This window comes from Myotis brandtii, unplaced genomic scaffold, assembly GCF_000412655.1.
Source record: "Myotis brandtii unplaced genomic scaffold, ASM41265v1 scaffold133, whole genome shotgun sequence".
Lineage (NCBI taxonomy): Eukaryota > Metazoa > Chordata > Mammalia > Chiroptera > Vespertilionidae > Myotis > Myotis brandtii.
Genome location: NW_005354718.1, coordinates 2,088,467 through 2,106,604, shown reverse-complemented (window position 1 = coordinate 2,106,604; position 18,138 = coordinate 2,088,467). Strand labels below are relative to the sequence as shown.

Below are 18,138 nucleotides of genomic sequence, written 5' to 3'. Positions count from 1 at the left end.
TTTTTTGAATTGAAAACATTCATATGGAAAAGTTCACTGGTTTTAAGTATACAGCTTGATTGCTCATTTAATTTTGACCTTTGACAGGTGACCTTGTAATAGTTCTCTTCTATTCTAGTTTCATTTCTTGGAAAACTCATTTGGCCATAATCCAGGAAAAGAGATTTGACATTGGACTACCTAATTTTAATTTATATTCATATTTATCCATTAGTAATAATTGTGATGGAATTAATGTGAGCTTTGGGGGTCAATTTAAATGAAATGTTTGAAAGTATTAACTACTCCCTGGAAAGCAAAAGGAATTATTCCTATGTTATAATTCTGGCAGTATAGGCACTATTCCTAATATTGTCAGACTCCCTTAGTGGTAGATGAAGATAGAAAAGACTTGAAACAATGAAGAATTGGGATGGCTGGTGACTGTTTGGACCAAATATAAGACTGAAAGCTAGAAGAGAGGGCATCAGAAACCTTGGAAAATCTGAGGATCTATTCGTAGTAGAAATATGGTTTATATCTTGTTGATGAATTCCAAGAGGAGATCTTTCTGCAAAGAATTACTTGCCTCAAATACAAGGTAGAGCAATAGTAGGTTTACAGTTATATATAGGCAAAGCACAGTTTATTCTTGTATTATTATTTATTGTATTATTCGTGCACCGGTGGGGTCCCTCTGCCTGACCTGTGGGGATCGGGCTGAAATCGACTCTTTGATATCCCCTGAAGGGTCTCGGATTGCAAGAGGGTGGTTCTGGGGTGACACACCAGAACCGGGGCAGCTCGACAGCTCCCGCATTGAGCGTCTGCCCCCTGGTGGTCAATGCGCATCATAGCTACTGGTCGTGGCATCTGCCCTCTGGTGGTCATTACATGTCATAGCTATTGGTCAGATGGTCGAATGGTTGCTTAGGCTTTTATATATAGACTAGAGGCCTGTTGCATGAAGAGATTCGTGCAATAGGCCTTCCTTCCCCTGGCTGCCGGCAGTGATTTTCCTCCGGCACCCGGAACCCAGGCCTTCGCTCCGGGTGCAGTGGAGAAGCCAAGCCTGGAGGCTTCTCCGCTCCGACCGCAGCAGAGAAGGCAAGCCTCTTCAGTCTTCAGTCATCTTCAGTCTTCATTCAGGTGGAGCCTTCAGTCTTCGCTCCACGCCTGCATATGCAAATTAACCGCCATCTTTGTTGGGTTAATTTTCATACTCATTCTGATTGGCTGGTGGGCGTAGCAGAGCGATACCAATTTGCATGTTTCTCTTTTATTAGCGTAGATAATTGCGTTATTCATATGAACAAATGTAAACCTACTTTTGATCTACCTTGTATGTGTCAGAACTAAGTAAATATTCTGGTGGAGACTCAGAAGCATGAAGAGTTTCGTCTCTGAAGTTATTTCCAGCAACTTGCATGTCCTTGCCAATGAATCTATTTTGATTTGAAGTTTAGAAAATAATTCACTTTGATGTACTAAATCTTTATTGGTCTCTTTGTGGGAAGAATACTGTATTTAGGAGGTAGGGTTTTCTCAGGCTCAGCTTTCTGTAGTAGAGGTGATTTGAAGACTGTGCTGTAAGACATAGGTAGGCCTTTCTAAGGATCACTGTCTTTGCTTCAGTTGCAGCAATACCAGTACTACAGCGCAGGCCTGCTCTCCACATATGACCCTTTCTATGAGCAACAACGTCACCTACTTGGACCCAAAAAAAAGAAATTTAAGGAGGAAAAGAAACTTAAAGGTGAGCATATTGGCCTGCCTTCCACATTTACTCATTCTTTGTTTCAGGATTTTGTATGGCTTCCTGATGCATTTGGACTTTGAACATAATCTGTGTAGAAATTTGCTTTATCTGAAATACACTAGTTTCCCCTGTCTAATTAGTTGTAAGTACTATTGACTTTATTTTGTATTTGATTTATGATCTTTTCTAGAATAATGAAGACATAAGAACTATGGATTCCTAGTTTATTCCAATTAGTTTATTCCTTTTTTCTTTTATACATTCTCCAAATGTTGAAAATGCTCTGGGAGTGGAAAAAGTTAGTTAATATGAAAAGTAACCTGAAGTCTTTGGAATAAGTTGTAATTGTTGCTATATGTAGTTATTTAAAACAGATTACCTCCTGATGATCTTATGTAGTATTTTTGCATGTTTGTCAGGAAATGTTCTTTCCTATCTTACTGAGCTCTCAGCAGCTGGAAATCAGGAAGGAAATAGGAAGGGGATGTTAAATTATCTGTACAGACAGATTTTATTCCTCTTGAAGGTATGAACTCCACTCAGAAAGATTCTTTTCAGCCTTTTTCCCTTCTTTCTCCCACATCCTCCTTGTTTATCTCTGTTTTCTCATTCTTCACACCCTCCCCCTCTAATTAGGTTTCTGTTCCTTGTATAATTTTGTCTTCACAAGTCTTAGCATCACATCAGTTAATGCATTTTTTCTTTCTCTATTATTTCTCTTTAGCTACCTTACATTGCTACCAAGTAGAAATGTTTTCTTCCTTTTGACCATTACCTGAGCCCATGATACTTCATAAACTTTCTTTCCTGTTGTTGGGTTCAAAAGAAAGTCAGTTTTTATGTTTTATTTTGTGTTTCTCTTTCATGTAAACAAAGGGAGTATCCAGTGTTCTTTTCCAAGGTAGTGAGATCTTCCTCTTGGAATATTCATGGCCTGAATAGATATACAGATAAACATTGCCAGCTTCCGGTAGAATGAGGAAAGAACCTTGAATTTTCTTAAAGTGATGAGGTTGTTTTGTTGCTGTCTCCTGGGGAAGGGAAGAAATGCAACCTCTGAAAGACTGCTTCTTTTGTAGCCAAGTTAAAAAAAGTAAAGAAAAAAAGGCGAAGGGATGAAGAACTTTCCTCTGAAGAATCCCCTCGTCGCCACCACCACCAGACCAAAGTCTTTGCCAAGTTCTCTCATGATGCACCTCCTCCTGGCATCAAGAAGAAGCACTTATCCATTGAACAGCTTAATGCTCGTCGCAGGAAAGTATGGCTCAGCATTGTGAAAAAGGAACTACCAAAGGTAAGTGAGTGCCTCCAGTGCAGGCGGTGGCGAGGATATTTGTTCTGCCTGCTCTTTAAAGAGGAGCTGTGAGAGCTAGATACCTTCACACTTCAGAAAGGAAACTAATTTGTTGAAATTGAAAGAATGCTGAGTAGTACTCTCTTCAGTTAACTGTTTTTCTAGAATTTGATCAGAATTCACAAGACAAACAATTGTGTGATGCTCCTTGGCCTTGAGGAAGACACATTAGTTTTATTACATATAGCAATAGAGATTGACAGCAAGTAGATAGGTGATAATAGAGGAAATTAAAATGGTGGAGATGTTTGTTAGAGAATTTATAAACATTTGGCTGTTACTGAATAATACAGGCATTAAAAGAAAATGTGAATGATTCAAGAGAAACATGTATAAGCATTCTTTTTAGTCTTTTAATAAGTGGTGCTGTAGAAGGTGGATGGGGGAAGTGGAGGAAAGTATATAGGGGGGATAGATGGTGATAGAAGGAGACTTGACTTGGGGTGGAGAACACACACTATAGTGTACAGATGATTATTATAGAATTGTGCACCTGAAACTTGTATAATTTTGCTAACAAATATCACCCCAATAGACTAAATAAAAAAGAAAAAAAATAAGTGGTGCTGGGACAATCGGGTAGCCACTTGGAAAAAAATAAAATTAGATCTGTGTCTCAACACATGTACTCCAAATGGATTAGGGATCTCAATTAATACAATGAAACCATCCAAATACTAGAAGAAAATGATTGCATTCCTATTTAACCTTTGTGTAGGAAAAGAGTTTCTAATTGTGACTCAGTATTCAGAAGCAATAAAAGAAAATATTGGTAAATTTGACTACATAGAATAAGTTTTTGCATGACAAAAGACAATGGGAAAACTGGTAGAGATTATTTACATTGTATACCATGGTCAAAGGGCAATTATTGCTAACAATGAATAGCTATTAAAATTTGAGGGACAAAATGCCATAAATTGATTAAACAAATGGGAAAATGACATGAATAGACAATTCACAAAGAAAGATATAGAAATAGCCTCACCCTGCCTGCTGTGGCTTAGTTGGTTGAGTGTCGTCCTACACAACAAGGTCATGGGTTTGATTCCTGGTCAGGGTACATGCCCAGGTTGCAGGCTCAATTCCCAGTAGGAGTGCATATGGGAAGCAACTAATTAATGTTTCTCTCTTTCTCTCTCTCTCTCTCTTTTTCTTTCTTCCTCCCTCTCTCTTCTTTCCTCTCTCTGAAAATCAGTAAAAACATTTTTAAAAAATGGCCCTCAAACATAGTAAAAATGTTCAATAAGTCTCTCATAATTGGAGTAATACAAATTAAAAAGGTGAGCCTTAAACATCTTTTGGTATCAGAAAATAGGGAAGTAATTGAAAAAAGATGGAGGAGCAGGGCGGGGGTGGGGGGGAGCTTGTCAGAAGAACATAGCAACCAACCTGAAGGAGGTGGCCATTGTTAGAGTAATTTGAACAACAAAATATATAGTAATAATTCTGAATTTTAACTCCTAGAATAAAGAAATATTTATGAATTCATACTGTTGTAAAAAAATGAATAAGCAAAAAGGTAAGGAAGAAGGAACAACTCTTCCTTACAATAGAATTTCAACAAATAAGTATAGAAGGAAGGAAATAGAGAACCATTACACAAACACTACAGTAATAATTGTTGCAGATTGGAACCATTGATGAATGCTAAAATTAGAGGGCAGCCTGGCCAGTGTCACTCAGTGGTGAGTGTTGACCTATGAACCAGGAAGTCACAGCTCCATTCCCGGCCAGGGCACATGCCCAGGTTGCGGGCTAGGTCCCCAGTAGGGGGCATGCAGGAGGCAGCTGATCAATGATTCTCTTTCATCATTATTGTTTCTATCTCTCCCTCTCCCTTTCTTTCTTTGAAATCAATAAAAATATATCTTAAAAAAATTTAGAGGGCAAAAGTTAGAGGAGAAACAACTTGCATAGATTCAAAGCACCTGCCTCGGCATACGTATTTTAGTACAAAGTGAAAGATAGTAACTATAGTGGTGAAAACTAGCAGAATGCACTTAACCAGCAGAATGATACAAGTAAACATCACTACTAATATAAATTTCGACATCGTGAACTCCTTGATGTGATGCACTGAGAATAACACATCATTTCTATGGAATTCTGTCAAAATGCATGTCATTTCAACCATGAGAAAACCACAAATTTTGGCATGTTTAAAAGAATAACTGATTGGTGTTTTTCAGAAGTGTCAAGTGAAAGAGAAAGATAGATATAAGAAATGTTACATACAGGAAGAGACTAAGGGGAAAAGCAACTAAATGCAATGTAGGATCCTATTTAGGATTCTGTAACAGTAAAAGAATATTAGTGAGGAAATAATTGACATTCAAATAAGACCTATGGTTTAGTTAATATTTTACCAGTGTTAAATTATTTTCTTATTAATTATACTATGGTTATATAAGATGCTAAAATTAGGAAAAGCAGGGGGAGGTATGTAAGGGAACTATGTTATTTTTTGCAAATTTTCTGTGTCTAAAATTCGTTCAAAACAGTTTTTAAAAATATATGGCAAGAATAATGCAAGAAACTGCCAAGTATCTTTTACTCATATTTAGCAATTGTTTGTCTCATTTGCTTTTTTACCTAAATGTATACTTTTAGCCATTTTAAAGGTTTGAGACTTTGTGCTAAACTTACTCCTAATAATTCAGTGTGAAATTCCTAAGAAAAAGGACATCTTGTCATATATAACCACAGTGCCATTATAAAAATGATCTGATCCACAGACCATAATTCAAATTTTATCAGTTGTCTCAATAATGTCCTCTACATGCTTTTTTTTCTTTACTGATTCAATCCAGGATCCAATCTAGAACTACATGTTGCATTTAGTTTTCATGTCTCTCATGTCCTTGAATCTGAAACAATTTTGCAGCCTTCATCTTTCATGACATTATTATTCTGAAGAGTATAGGCCAGGTATTTTGTAGAATGTTTCTGAATTTGGGTTCGTATGATGTTACCTCATGATTAGGTTTGGGTTTTACATTTTTGGCAGGATTACTAGGGAAGAAATGTGTCCTTTGTATATCACATCAGGAGGCACATGATACACCTGAATCAATATTGGTGTTATTAGCTTTGATCCCTTGGTATGGTTTTTCTGTCTAGAAATTTATAAGTATATCCACAGAGAGAGTTTACGTATGAGCATTCTTGATGGGAAAAGTTATGAGGAAACATGCTTTAGGTTCTGGTGATGAGGCTTCAGGTGATGTCTTTCCTATGATAAGGAATTCAGTGGAAATATTTGAGATTCTTGTCTTTAAAAACTGCTGAAGAATTAGTAGGAGAGTCCTAGCTGGTTTGGCTCAGTGGATAGAGCATCCACCTGCAGACTGAAGGATCCCAGGTTCGATTCCAGTCAAGGACCAAGTACCTTAGTTGCAAGCTCGATCCCTGGCTCTGGTCGGGGCACATGCGATCAATGTATCTCTCTCAGACACATTGATGTTTCTCTCTCTCTCCCCCTCCCTTCCACTCTCTCTAAAAAAATTAATGGAAAAATATCCTTGGGTGAGGATTAACAAAAGAAAAGAAAAGAAGAATCAGTAAGAGGAAATTTTGGTAAAATGCCTTAAAAACTCCTTAAGCAGACAGTCTGAGTTGGGTATATTATAGAAACAGCTTTCATGCCCTCTGTAACTTTGTTTTTGTTGTTGCTAATCCTCACCCGAGGGTATTTTTCCATTGATTTTTTTAGAGAGAGTGGAAGAGAGAGGGAAAGACAGAAATATCAATGTGAGAGAAACACATTGATTGGTTGTCTCCTGCATGTGCCCCGACCAGGGCTCAGGTCCAGGAGGACCCTGCAACTGAGGTATGTGCCCTTGACCGGAATCATGCCCTTGACCCGCAATCAAACCCAGGACCCTTCTGTCCACAGGCCAACTCTCTATCCACTGAGCCAAACCAGCTAGGGCCCCTCTATAATTTTCAATCCATTGTTTCTTCAGAATCAGGGAGAGCTTTTTAATAGTCAGAGAACCACACACCTCTGCCTCTTCTGTATCTTCTCCAATGACAAATGAGCCATCATGGGAAATTCGGTTTCTTTAAACTGAAGTGGAAGACATAATAAGCAGCTCGAGGTTGCTGAGTCATCATCTGTTAGGTCTGCCTCAGGATTTTTGTTGTTGTAGAAAATGATGTTTAAGTGGTGGCAGAAACTGAGTAATAGTGGCAGCAGGTTTGCCCTGGCTGGAGGTGGAGCTAGAATCACAAACTGGGGGGTAGTTTAGCTTTCTTCTAACAATTTCTGTACCTGAGTGCCATGGTATCTCAGCTTCTTTGCAGATCAGCCTAGGAACGCAGTGTTTTTTTAAATAAGGGTGATATTAGAGTTAGGATATGGTGTTACATTTTCCTAGTCCACTTCCAGCCTTCAGTATAACTTAAATTCTTTCCAAAAGTGTACAGAAGACTCTAAGGCAGTGATAGCACTAGCTTATTATTTTTAATGCTAATTTAGTAGGTTTATATGTGGTTCTTGAGTCAGTAATGTATTTGAATATGCTTCACTTGATGCTTTTCTTTTTGGTTACCTCCTGCACGCACCCCTACTGGGGCCACAGATTGAACTGCAACTGAGGTACATGCCCTTCACCAGAATTGAACCCGTGACCATTCAGTCTGACACTCTAACCCAGTGGTTCTCAACCTTCCTAATGCCGCGACCCTTTAATACAGTTCCTCATGTTGTGGTGACCCCCAACCATAAAATTATTTTTGTTGCTACTTCATAACTGTAATTTTACTACTGTTATGAATTGTAATGTAAATATCTGATATGCTATATGTGTTTTCCGATGGTCTCGACCCACAGGTTGAGAACAGCTGCAACCACTAAGCCAAACCGGCCAGGATGATGCTTTATTTTTAATCCTCAAGTTGAATAAAAGACAATGTCAGTACATAATATCTTCTCAAAAAGGAATCCTAAATGAAATAATTGTTTTTTAAATATTTTAGGCCAACAAGCAGAAAGCTTCAGCTCGTAACCTGTTTCTCACCAATAGCCGAAAGGTAAAATTGTAGCTTTCTATTTTCCATTTTATGTTTTGCTGGAATGTGCTCTTGTTCTTTGGATACATAATTGCTGTTCTTGTCTCTTGTGACCTATTGATAATGAATCTGATAGTACCTAAGAGAGTTTCTAAATGTTCTCAATCAATTTTATAAATAACATTGTTCTTCCTCACATTTCTGGTATTTGAACCTTTTTTGGTAAGATCTTAGCCTATTCTTAATTTCTTGGGCAGACCACAGAATCTTCTTGCATTCTGTCTCTTCATCTAAGAAATGATTATATTAATACCTTCCCTTCAAGGGGAGTAACCCAGCTTCCCTTGAGAGTTGTGAGGATTAGGTGAGGTAATGTTCCTCGTTGTATTTTCCTGAGCTAGTTAATCACTCATCCTGTTTCCTCATCTATGAAATGAGGATGATGATAATACCAACTTCATAGGGGTTTTGTGAAGAATAAGTTAGCTTAATGTATATTAAACTTAGATTGGTGCTTAGCATTTAATAAGCATTGATAGGTTTTATTATTATGTGTGATAACACTTTGTAACTTCCTAGCACATCTCAGATCATTATACTTTTCTTTTTAATTTTCTAAGGCATTTTATCTACAGATTTCTCATCCCTGATACTACCTCAAGGTCTAAAACTGGATCATAGTACAGTACAGGGATGTTAATCAGTTTGGGGGAGAAAGAAATGTGGCCGTAGGATAGTGGTTCTCAACCTTCCTAATGCCACGACCCTTTAATACAGTTCCTCATGTTGTGGTGACCCCCAACCATAAAATTATTTTTGTTGCTACTTCATAACTGTAATTTTGCCACTGTTATGAATCGTAATGTAAATATCTGATATGCCAGGATGTATTTAGGCGACCCCTGTGAAAGGGTCATTCAACCCCCATAGGGGTCGCGATCCACAGGTTGAGAACCGCTGCCGTAGGAGGACTGTGTGCACTGAATGGAATGAGGAATGCTGTGGTTTGGAGCCCAGGGAGCACTGGCGTTGGTGTTGGGTCCGCCATTGTGATAATGCTGTTATTTGCAGCTTGCCCACCAGTGCATGAAGGAGGTACGTCGAGCCGCCTTGCAGGCCCAGAAGAACTGTAAGGAGACCTTGCCTCGTGCCCGCCGCCTTACCAAGGAGATGCTTCTGTACTGGAAGAAGTACGAGAAGGTGGAGAAGGAACACCGCAAGCGGGCTGAAAAGGAAGCCTTGGAGCAACGGAAGTTGGATGAGGAAATGCGGGAGGTAGGACAGTAGCATAATATTTTGAAAATCCTAATTGCTGCAGCCATAGTAAGAGATTGTTTGCACTTCAGAATTTATAAATCTAATCAATGAAGTTGTGTAAAAATGTTTTAAGGATGTTTTGAGGATGGTGATTTTAGTCCAGAAAACTAATTATATTCTTATTCTTTCAATAAGGCCCTCTCCCTGGCCTTCACCTCTCCTTTATGCCAATTTCTTCTATTCTTTGCAGCCTATTTCTTCGTATATTTCTCGAGGACCAGAAAGAGAGAGAGAGAGAGAGAGAGAGAGAGAGAGAGAGAGAGAGAGAAGAAAAATGAACGAAAGTAAAAGGAATTAGCTTACAGCTTATCTTGGCTTGGTTCCAGGTGCTGGCTGCAGTTTTGATTTGTTAGAAGATCAGGGCTGTTTGCCAAATTTAGGGCCAGATAGGGAGAATGGACAACTAGCCCAGTTTTCTGAGACCCACCCCCTAACCTACTTTGCTGTTTTAAACTGCAGCTAGTACTCCTGCTAAGTCTGATGTAGGTTGAGTATATTTTTTAGGGAAGCAAGAGGGGAGAATAAGAGGACAAAGTTACTGTGTTCCCTTTGGGAAACCATTTGGGATGAACGGAAGGAAAGTTGAGGTCTGAGAAAGAAGGGATTCAAAGGATTGGATGTTTTCTTTCAGTATAGGTAGTATTCTTGCCAAGCAGAGCTGTGGAACCTGTCCTAAAATTTTGATCTTCCCTCCTTTATCATGCCTTTGAGAACGAATATGGATTTTGCCCAGTTCATTTAAGTCCCCTGGGTAACTTTTATCTTTGCTTGCAAGATGAACATACAGTATTGAATTAGTAAACATTTGATGCTATTGGAAATACTTACTGAGTTTAGAGGCATTTAAAAGTTAGTCACAGATCTTAAAGTTTATAAGCGACTTGGCTTATTATGATCTAGGTTTGTGAGACATTGTCCCAATTATAATTATGTTGATAGCTAACTGATGACAGTTTCATTTACAGTTATGTTGACTTGTATGTCTTTTTTTTAACTTTTGAAATAAAACTATTTTTGATGGATATTTATTGTTTCTTTTATTTACATTGTTTATTTAAACAGTAGTTGCCTTCTTTAAGGTGACATTACTCTTTCTTTAAAAAATATTTTTTATTGATTTCAGAGAGAGGAAGGGAGAAGAGATAGAAACATCAATGATGAGAGAGAATTATTGATCGGCTGCCTCCTGCACACCCCACATTGGGGATCGAGCCTCCAACCCTGGCATGTGCCCTTGACCAGAATCGAACCTGGGATCCTTCAGTTCACAGGCTGACGCTCTATCCACTGAGCAAAACCAGTTAGGGCCTGGACATTACTCTTTTTTGTTTTAGTTTTAGAAAGGTTTTCTTGACTATACTTTAGCTTTGGATCATGAGCATTTGTATCTGTTATGAAAAATAAGCTCAGTGTTTTCTCAAACTCTCAGATTTTCTTCTAATTTGAATCTGGCTCAAATGCTATAAAACCCTTAAAGAAAGAATAGTTTTATGTGGCTTACTTTGGGACTTGGGTCTTTCTTGGCCTTATTCCTTATATTATTGTTGTTTTTCTTTGGGGAAAGTAGATCTAAGGATAAGTCACATACAATTCGTAGGAATTTTATTATAAAATAGTTAATGAAAAATGACTTTAATTTTGTATTTATTGTGTGTGCTATATTTCATATTATTTGATCATTATGGTATTTGTTTGCTCATTTTACTGTTTATTTTGATGAATGACTTTATTTATTGACACAATGATTATTTTCCTTACCAGGTTATTTCAGAGGCACTTTGAATTAGCATTTTACATTTTTAAAAAAGTATATGTTTGTGAGCATGTATTTGGTTTATAACCATATTTTGGTTTATAACCATATTTTGTAACTATCATCACACGTAAACTATATGTTGTTTGGGGAGCATTTTCTTCCTTTGATTGGCTTATTTTTCTCAGATACTTTCTGCATTGACTTCAAGAATAATTTATAGCTCCTAGAATTTGCCTTTTGGTGATAGATAAAGAAGAGTTTCTGACATGTTTACATTTTTTAATATAATGAAGCTATACAAATGTCTTTACCACCCAGGTTATGAAATAAAATATGTAGCTTGAATTCAGTTGCTGTCTCAGTGCCACTATAAAAAAGTAATATAGTAAAGAAATAAGCGTTTTATTTTATGTATGTATTTATTTTTAAATATGTTTTTATTGATTTCAAAGAGAGGAAGAGAGAGGGAGAGAGAGATAGAAACACCGAGTGGCTGCCTTCTGCATGCCTCCCACGGGGGATTGAGCCCACAACCTGGGCATGTGACCTCCTGGTTCATGGGCCGATGCTCAACCAACTGAGCCACACTGGCTGGGCAGAAATAAACATTTTATTTATTTGTTTATTTATTTTTAAATATATTTTTATTGATTTCAGATAGGAAGGGAGAGGGAGAGAGAGAAACATCAACGATGAGAGAGAATCATTGATTGGCTGCCTCCTGCATGCCCCCTACTGGAGATCGAGACTGCAACCAGGCATGTGCCCTTGACTGGGATTGAACCCGGGACCCTTCAATCCACAGGCAGGCACTCTGTCCACTGAGCCAAACTGGCTAGGGCAGAAATAAACATTTTAGACAGAAGCCAAATGGAGAAAGATTTCATATTATAAAGGAGAGCAAAATATAGATTACTATTAGACTATAAATGAAGGTTATTATTTGTGTTTAGTACCAGGACTTGATTATTATAAAATTATTCATTAGCAGTTTTCACCTTTCTAATGATAAAGAATTTATAAAGGAATTACATTGCAAACTTTATATAAGTTTGGTGAATTTTGTTGACTACCTCTTGGTTTATGATTAATGGTGTGACTCTTTTCACTTCAATGTTTTTCCTGTTTAGGCCAAGAGGCAACAGCGAAAACTGAACTTCCTAATCACCCAGACAGAGTTATATGCCCATTTTATGAGTCGCAAACGAGACATGGGTCATGATGGGATCCAGGAAGAAATCCTAAGGAAACTGGAAGACAGTTCTACCCAGAGACAAATTGACATTGGTGGAGGGGTGGTAGTTAACATCACACAGGAGGATTATGGTGAGTCCCAAATCAGAAGTTATAGGAAGCCGATACCCTCCATTTTTTCATATGTAAGGTTATACACATGATTAATTCTTCTAAGTTTTGTCTTAACTGATACGTAATATTGATCAATAAAGGGGAATTTATTATACCAGCGTAGGAAAATGTGAGTGTTTATATAAAATAAAAATATAAAATTTTTATTTAAGAATTTGAAAAGGGAAGGGTCAGGTTATATGATCTTATAAGTTTGGGAATATTTTATATGTTCTTATACGTTAGTAGAAATAGAAGATATTAAATTGGAAGAATTCAGTGAACATGTCTCAGAAGAGAACATCATCTCTCACATAACAAGGTTGTTAGTGATGCAAGTCAGGCATGAGAAAGAGACTGTTCAGTTTTAGTATTTTTGTGAACACAGGTAGGGAGGCATAGGGATGGAGTTTGAGAGGAATTTTACAGAGAATAGTGATCAAAATCATGTTGAGCTAAGAGTGAAAGAGAAATGGGGATGCTTCAGAGTATCTTGGGGATTACACATGTCTGTATTCTTTTGGAATAATTTCACCTGGCATAAATATATCACAATTTTGAATCCTTGTTGTCTTATTTTACTGGCTTTGACATTGCTTCATGCAAGAAACCCAGAATTAGGAGATGAGCTCAATCTCCTGGCAATTAAAAAAAAAATCCTCACCTGAGGATATATATTTACTGATTTTAGAGAGAAAGAGGGGGGGAGAGAGAGAGAGAAAAAGAGAGAAACATCGATGTGAGAGAGAAAATCATCAATCGGTTGTCTTCAGCACACACCCCAACTGGAGATCAAACCCACAACCTAGGTATGTACCCTGACTGGGAATTGAACCTACAACCTTTTTGTGTACAGGACAACACTCCAACTAAATGAGTCACCCAGCCAGGGCTCCTGGTGATTTTTTTGTGCTGGCTTTGGTTATGGGACACCATATCAGCCCTCTGCCTCCATTGTAACTTCCTTACCTCTGTCAAATACTTAATTTGAGCCTTTATGCTCCCTCATCCTCTATGAACCTAGGGATAAGTAGAACGGGGGAGTCACAGATCCAAACATGTTGATGTACATTGCATCTTTGAATGAGATCAATTAATGAGGTAGATAATCTATAAGTTTTCCTTTTCAGATAGTAACCATTTCAAAGCCCAGGCCCTGAAGAATGCTGAAAATGCTTACCATATTCATCAAGCTCGGGTGAGTCTTAAAAATGAAAAGATAAACTATAATGGGCCCTGGAAATAACCTACAACCTTCTACTTGGGTGTTCTTCTTTTAGTCTTAATCGTATTTTCTATGAAAAACATTGGCAAATGTGAGTATCTGTAGGTGATTGAGGAAAGGTGGAAAATGAACCTTCATATGTTTAAGCTTCAGGAGTGTGTTGATTGAAGTTAGGAAGTTTGCCTATTTTTTGTTCTCTCAAGAAATCATGGGAAACACAGTAGGAAATGCATTAGAAAAGACCACATTTTTTGCTTGTTAAGCGAGGTATATTATGCCTTAAGAAAACTGATAAGTTAGTACCTTCATTCACTTCAGTAATAATTTGCTTATTCATGATACAGTGCTTTTTAATGAAGTAAGGAAGAAACTCCAGTTAGATTGAATTAAGTAAAGAAAACAGTTTAATAGACTGCCTAGGAACCTATATATAACTTCAGTAGGGTGGGTACAAGTCAAGGACAGACACAAACTCGACCTTCTTTCCATCAATCCCAACCAACCAAATTTTATATCAAAACTTTAATAAGACCATCTGGTGTGGTTCAGTGGTTGAGTGCCTACCTATGAACCAGGAGGTCACGGTTCAATTCCCAGCCAGGGCCCATGGCTTGATCCCCAGTAAGGGGCGTACAGGAGGCAGCCGATGAATGATTCTCATCATTGATGTTTCTATATCTCCCTTCCTCTCTAAAATCAATAAAAATATATTTTAAAAAAACTTTAATAAATTTCTAGACCCTGGTCAGGTAACTCAGTTGGTTGAAGTGTAGTTCTGTTATGCCACGTTTGGGTGTTCAATCTCTGGCCAGGGCACATACAGAGAAGCAACCAAAGAATGTATAAATACGTGGAACAACAGATGAACGTTTTTTTTCTCTCTTGCCCTTCCTCTCTCTCTAAAATCAATAAGTATAATTAAAAAATAAATATATATAAAAACTTCAATAAATTTCTTGATGAAGCAAGTCATCATATATAAGGCTTAGTGTCTGTCCATTAAGAGCATATTTTTAATATAATTGTTAAATTGTTTTGTTCCAATTAGCCCAAAAGAGATGTTACATTTTTCTTCTAATAAATTTTTATTTTCCAGACAAGGTCTTTTGATGAAGATGCAAAAGAAAGTCGAGCAGCTGCCCTACGGGCAGCAAACAAGTCTGGCAGTGGGTTTGGGGAGAGTTACAGCCTGGCAAATCCATCTATCCGGGCTGGTGAGGATATTCCACAGCCCACAATTTTTAATGGCAAATTAAAAGGTTATCAACTGAAAGGCATGAATTGGTTAGCAAATCTCTATGAACAGGTAAATTTTAGGATTATGCTGTACCCATTATCTTTCACTTGTTACCTGTTTTTCTAAAGTCATTGGTTCAATATATTGTGAAATAAGCACAAGATAATGTTTTAGATTTCATTCCTTTTAAAAAGCTTTATCCTTTGGCAAGAGTAAAAACGATGTCTCTATATTTTTAACCTGGAGATTTTATTGGAGAATATTTGTATTATATGTGTAGTTTGTCTTAGGTGGTCTTGATAAGTGGTTGCTTGCTTCTGTGCCTGGATTAGATTAGGTAAAAAACTGGCTTCATGATTCACAGTTGTAGCTGTAGAGTTGGCAAATGAATCATTACAGCAGTGGATAAAGTGCTGAAGCTTGGAATCTCTAGTCACATTTGTTTGAACAAGTTTAACATTTTGGTTAGTTCTTTTTGAACCCTGTATGATGGAATGTGAGAGGTGTTAACCATGTGTGTTTTTTTCCCCCAGGGTATTAATGGCATTCTTGCAGATGAAATGGGCCTTGGTAAAACAGTACAGAGCATTGCCCTCCTTGCCCATCTGGCTGAGGTGGGTAGATGCTTTCTATTTTTCTCTCTCTAGATCCTAGGGTCATTTTCTATTGAGAATCAGCCATTATCAAGCTCTATGTTAGGCTTTGTAGCATACCAAGACAGTAGCATTTGCTCCTTGCCTTCAAAGCCTTTACAGCGTAACATAATGTAGTGAAACATTTGATTTCCAAGAAGACTAGGACAGTTTTTGAGCATGTATGGTTTGGCAACCTCTCCCACCACCTCCACCCTCAGTTGAGAACCACCAGTGTGGTGGCAAAGACAATGTAAGGTTAGATCAGAGGATCTGAGTTCATATCTCAACTGTACACTTACTGGCAGTATAAACTTAGACAATTCATGCAACCTCTTTGACCTGACTTCACTTTAACTCTTTAAGGTTGTTTCCACTTCTGCAAACTTCTTCTTAAAAATTAAATGAGAAAATATGTGTAAAAGCATTTTGAAAAAAGAAAAAGCTTTAGATAATAGTAAAATTATATGATCATCTAGTACAGGGGAAAGCAACACATAAAGTCAGTATGTTCTAAGTGCTTTGTGAATGATATAACTTAGGACCGATAAGAGGTGGATGGAGAGGGCAGTAATTGCTTGCTATTTTTTCCTCAAGGTGTGTATGAGCAACTTCCTTCCTGGGTTATTATTAATATAGAATATTATTGAGTGTGCCAATATGTTGGAATAAACACCATTTCTCTTGTTACAATGTACTTTCTATTCTTAAACTGCTCTTGTAGTTAATTATAATTTTAAATTAAATATTTTCAGTTTTCCTGCAGTTTGCTAACCCAGTTTTTCTGTTTCAGAGAGAGAACATTTGGGGACCTTTCTTAATAATTTCACCTGCTTCTACGCTTAACAATTGGCATCAGGAGTTTACTAGATTTGTTCCTAAATTCAAGGTAAAATCATTCAACAAAAAATTATATTGCTCTTTAAAAATAAAATTTCTGACTCTCTTGCTGCCTCACTTATTAAAGTGCTCATAATAGTTTTTAATTTCTTACATTTTTGTCCCCAAAAATAACTTGCATACATTTCATATAAATGTTACAGTGGGAGCAGTAAATCTTTGTGCATCATAAATGAGAAAGCCAAAGTCCAGTTTGAGTGATTTGCTACATTGTTCACATGAATCAATGCTCTTGGTCAAACTACCATAATAGAAAATATCTACCTTGCTGGTTTAATGTAGATTTTTGGCTTATCATCATCAGGGCACATATCCTGTAATATATGGCATGGTCATCATTCCTCCCCCATCTATAATAATAAAAGTGTAATATGCTAATTAGACCGGACATCCTTCCAGACAAAGCCGCCATGGCGGTGGAGGCCGAGCCCCTTGCACGAATATTTTCTGTAGAGTTATTTGTCATGTGGGATATGGAGCTCCCCATCTTTTTTTGTGTTGCTTTTTAGAAAAGTCTCACTCAAGGATATGTTTATTGATTTGAGAGAGAGAAACATTGTGAGAGAGAAACATCAATGTGAGAGAGAAACATTGATCACTTGCCTCTCTCATGCACCCTGACTGGGGTTCAAACCTGCAACCCAGGTATATGCCCTGACCCAGAATCGAACCACAATGTTTTGGTGCACGGGTTGACACTCCAACCATCCAGGCCACCCAACCAGGGCCCATCTTTTTTTCCGCCTTTGTTGGTGGTGGTGGTGTTGCTCAGTACAAGATGAACAATCAGGAAGTTAGAAATTAAATCATAAAATTTTCCATCAAATTAAGTTTTCAGTATTTCCTTCATTGACCAATAGATGGCAATGAAGTTCTATTTATGTCTTTGTTACCTCTCCTTTGATTTTATACCTATACGTGAACTGAACTTTCATTTGCATGTTGAACTTTCTTTTGATGCTATAATTTACAGGTCAGTAAAATATGGCCTTTGGGCCAATCCCAATTTCCATTTGTTTGTCCCAATTTTTTATTTTTGTTTTTTGTTGTTGTTAATCCTCATTCAAGGATGTTTTTCCCCATTGATTTTTAGAGAGAGTAGAAGGCTGGGAGTGGAGGAGGGTAGGAAGAGAGAAAGAGAAAAAGGAAGAGGAAGAAAAAGAGAAAGAGAAAAAGAAAGAGAAAGAGAAGGAAACAGTTTAACAAAGACACATACATCAATTGGTGCCTCCCACAAACGCCCCAAGGAAGGATGGGTAGAATCGAACCAAAACCCTGTGGTGCACAGCCAATGCTCTAACCACTGTGCATAGCAGCCAGGGCTCTCCCAGTTTTTAAAAATTGTGATAAAGTACGCATAACATAATATGTACCAATTTAAAGTGTACAGTGAAGTAGCATTAAGTACATATACAATAAGGTGCAGTGGTCAGGTTGATATCAGGTTGCAGAATCTCCTTCATGGTGCCAAACAGAAACCGCTTCCCAGTTAAGTAGTGACTCCTTAATTCCCTTTTCATTCCCCTTTCCCTCTAGACCAGTGGTTCTCAACCTTGGCTGCACATTAGAATCACCTGGGAATCTTTTTAAAATCCTGATTTCTGGGCCTCATCCTC

At 37.6% G+C, this 18,138-nt stretch overlaps 1 protein-coding gene across 3 annotated transcripts in view; it reads left to right on the top strand.

Moving 5' to 3' along the window:
• INO80 (INO80 complex subunit) overlaps positions 1 to 18,138 on the top strand; it is a 121,453-nt gene that overhangs the window by 11,130 nt on the left and 92,185 nt on the right. For all 3 annotated transcript variants that reach the window (XM_014534798.1, XM_014534797.1, XM_005860256.2), the window contains 9 exons: positions 1,615 to 1,735; positions 2,818 to 3,032; positions 8,076 to 8,129; positions 9,180 to 9,383; positions 12,312 to 12,507; positions 13,659 to 13,726; positions 14,850 to 15,059; positions 15,524 to 15,604; positions 16,416 to 16,511. In XM_014534798.1, the coding sequence (XP_014390284.1) occupies positions 1,615 to 1,735; positions 2,818 to 3,032; positions 8,076 to 8,129; positions 9,180 to 9,383; positions 12,312 to 12,507; positions 13,659 to 13,726; positions 14,850 to 15,059; positions 15,524 to 15,604; positions 16,416 to 16,511 (1,245 nt within the window). The remainder of the gene's footprint in view (positions 1 to 1,614; positions 1,736 to 2,817; positions 3,033 to 8,075; positions 8,130 to 9,179; positions 9,384 to 12,311; positions 12,508 to 13,658; positions 13,727 to 14,849; positions 15,060 to 15,523; positions 15,605 to 16,415; positions 16,512 to 18,138) is intronic.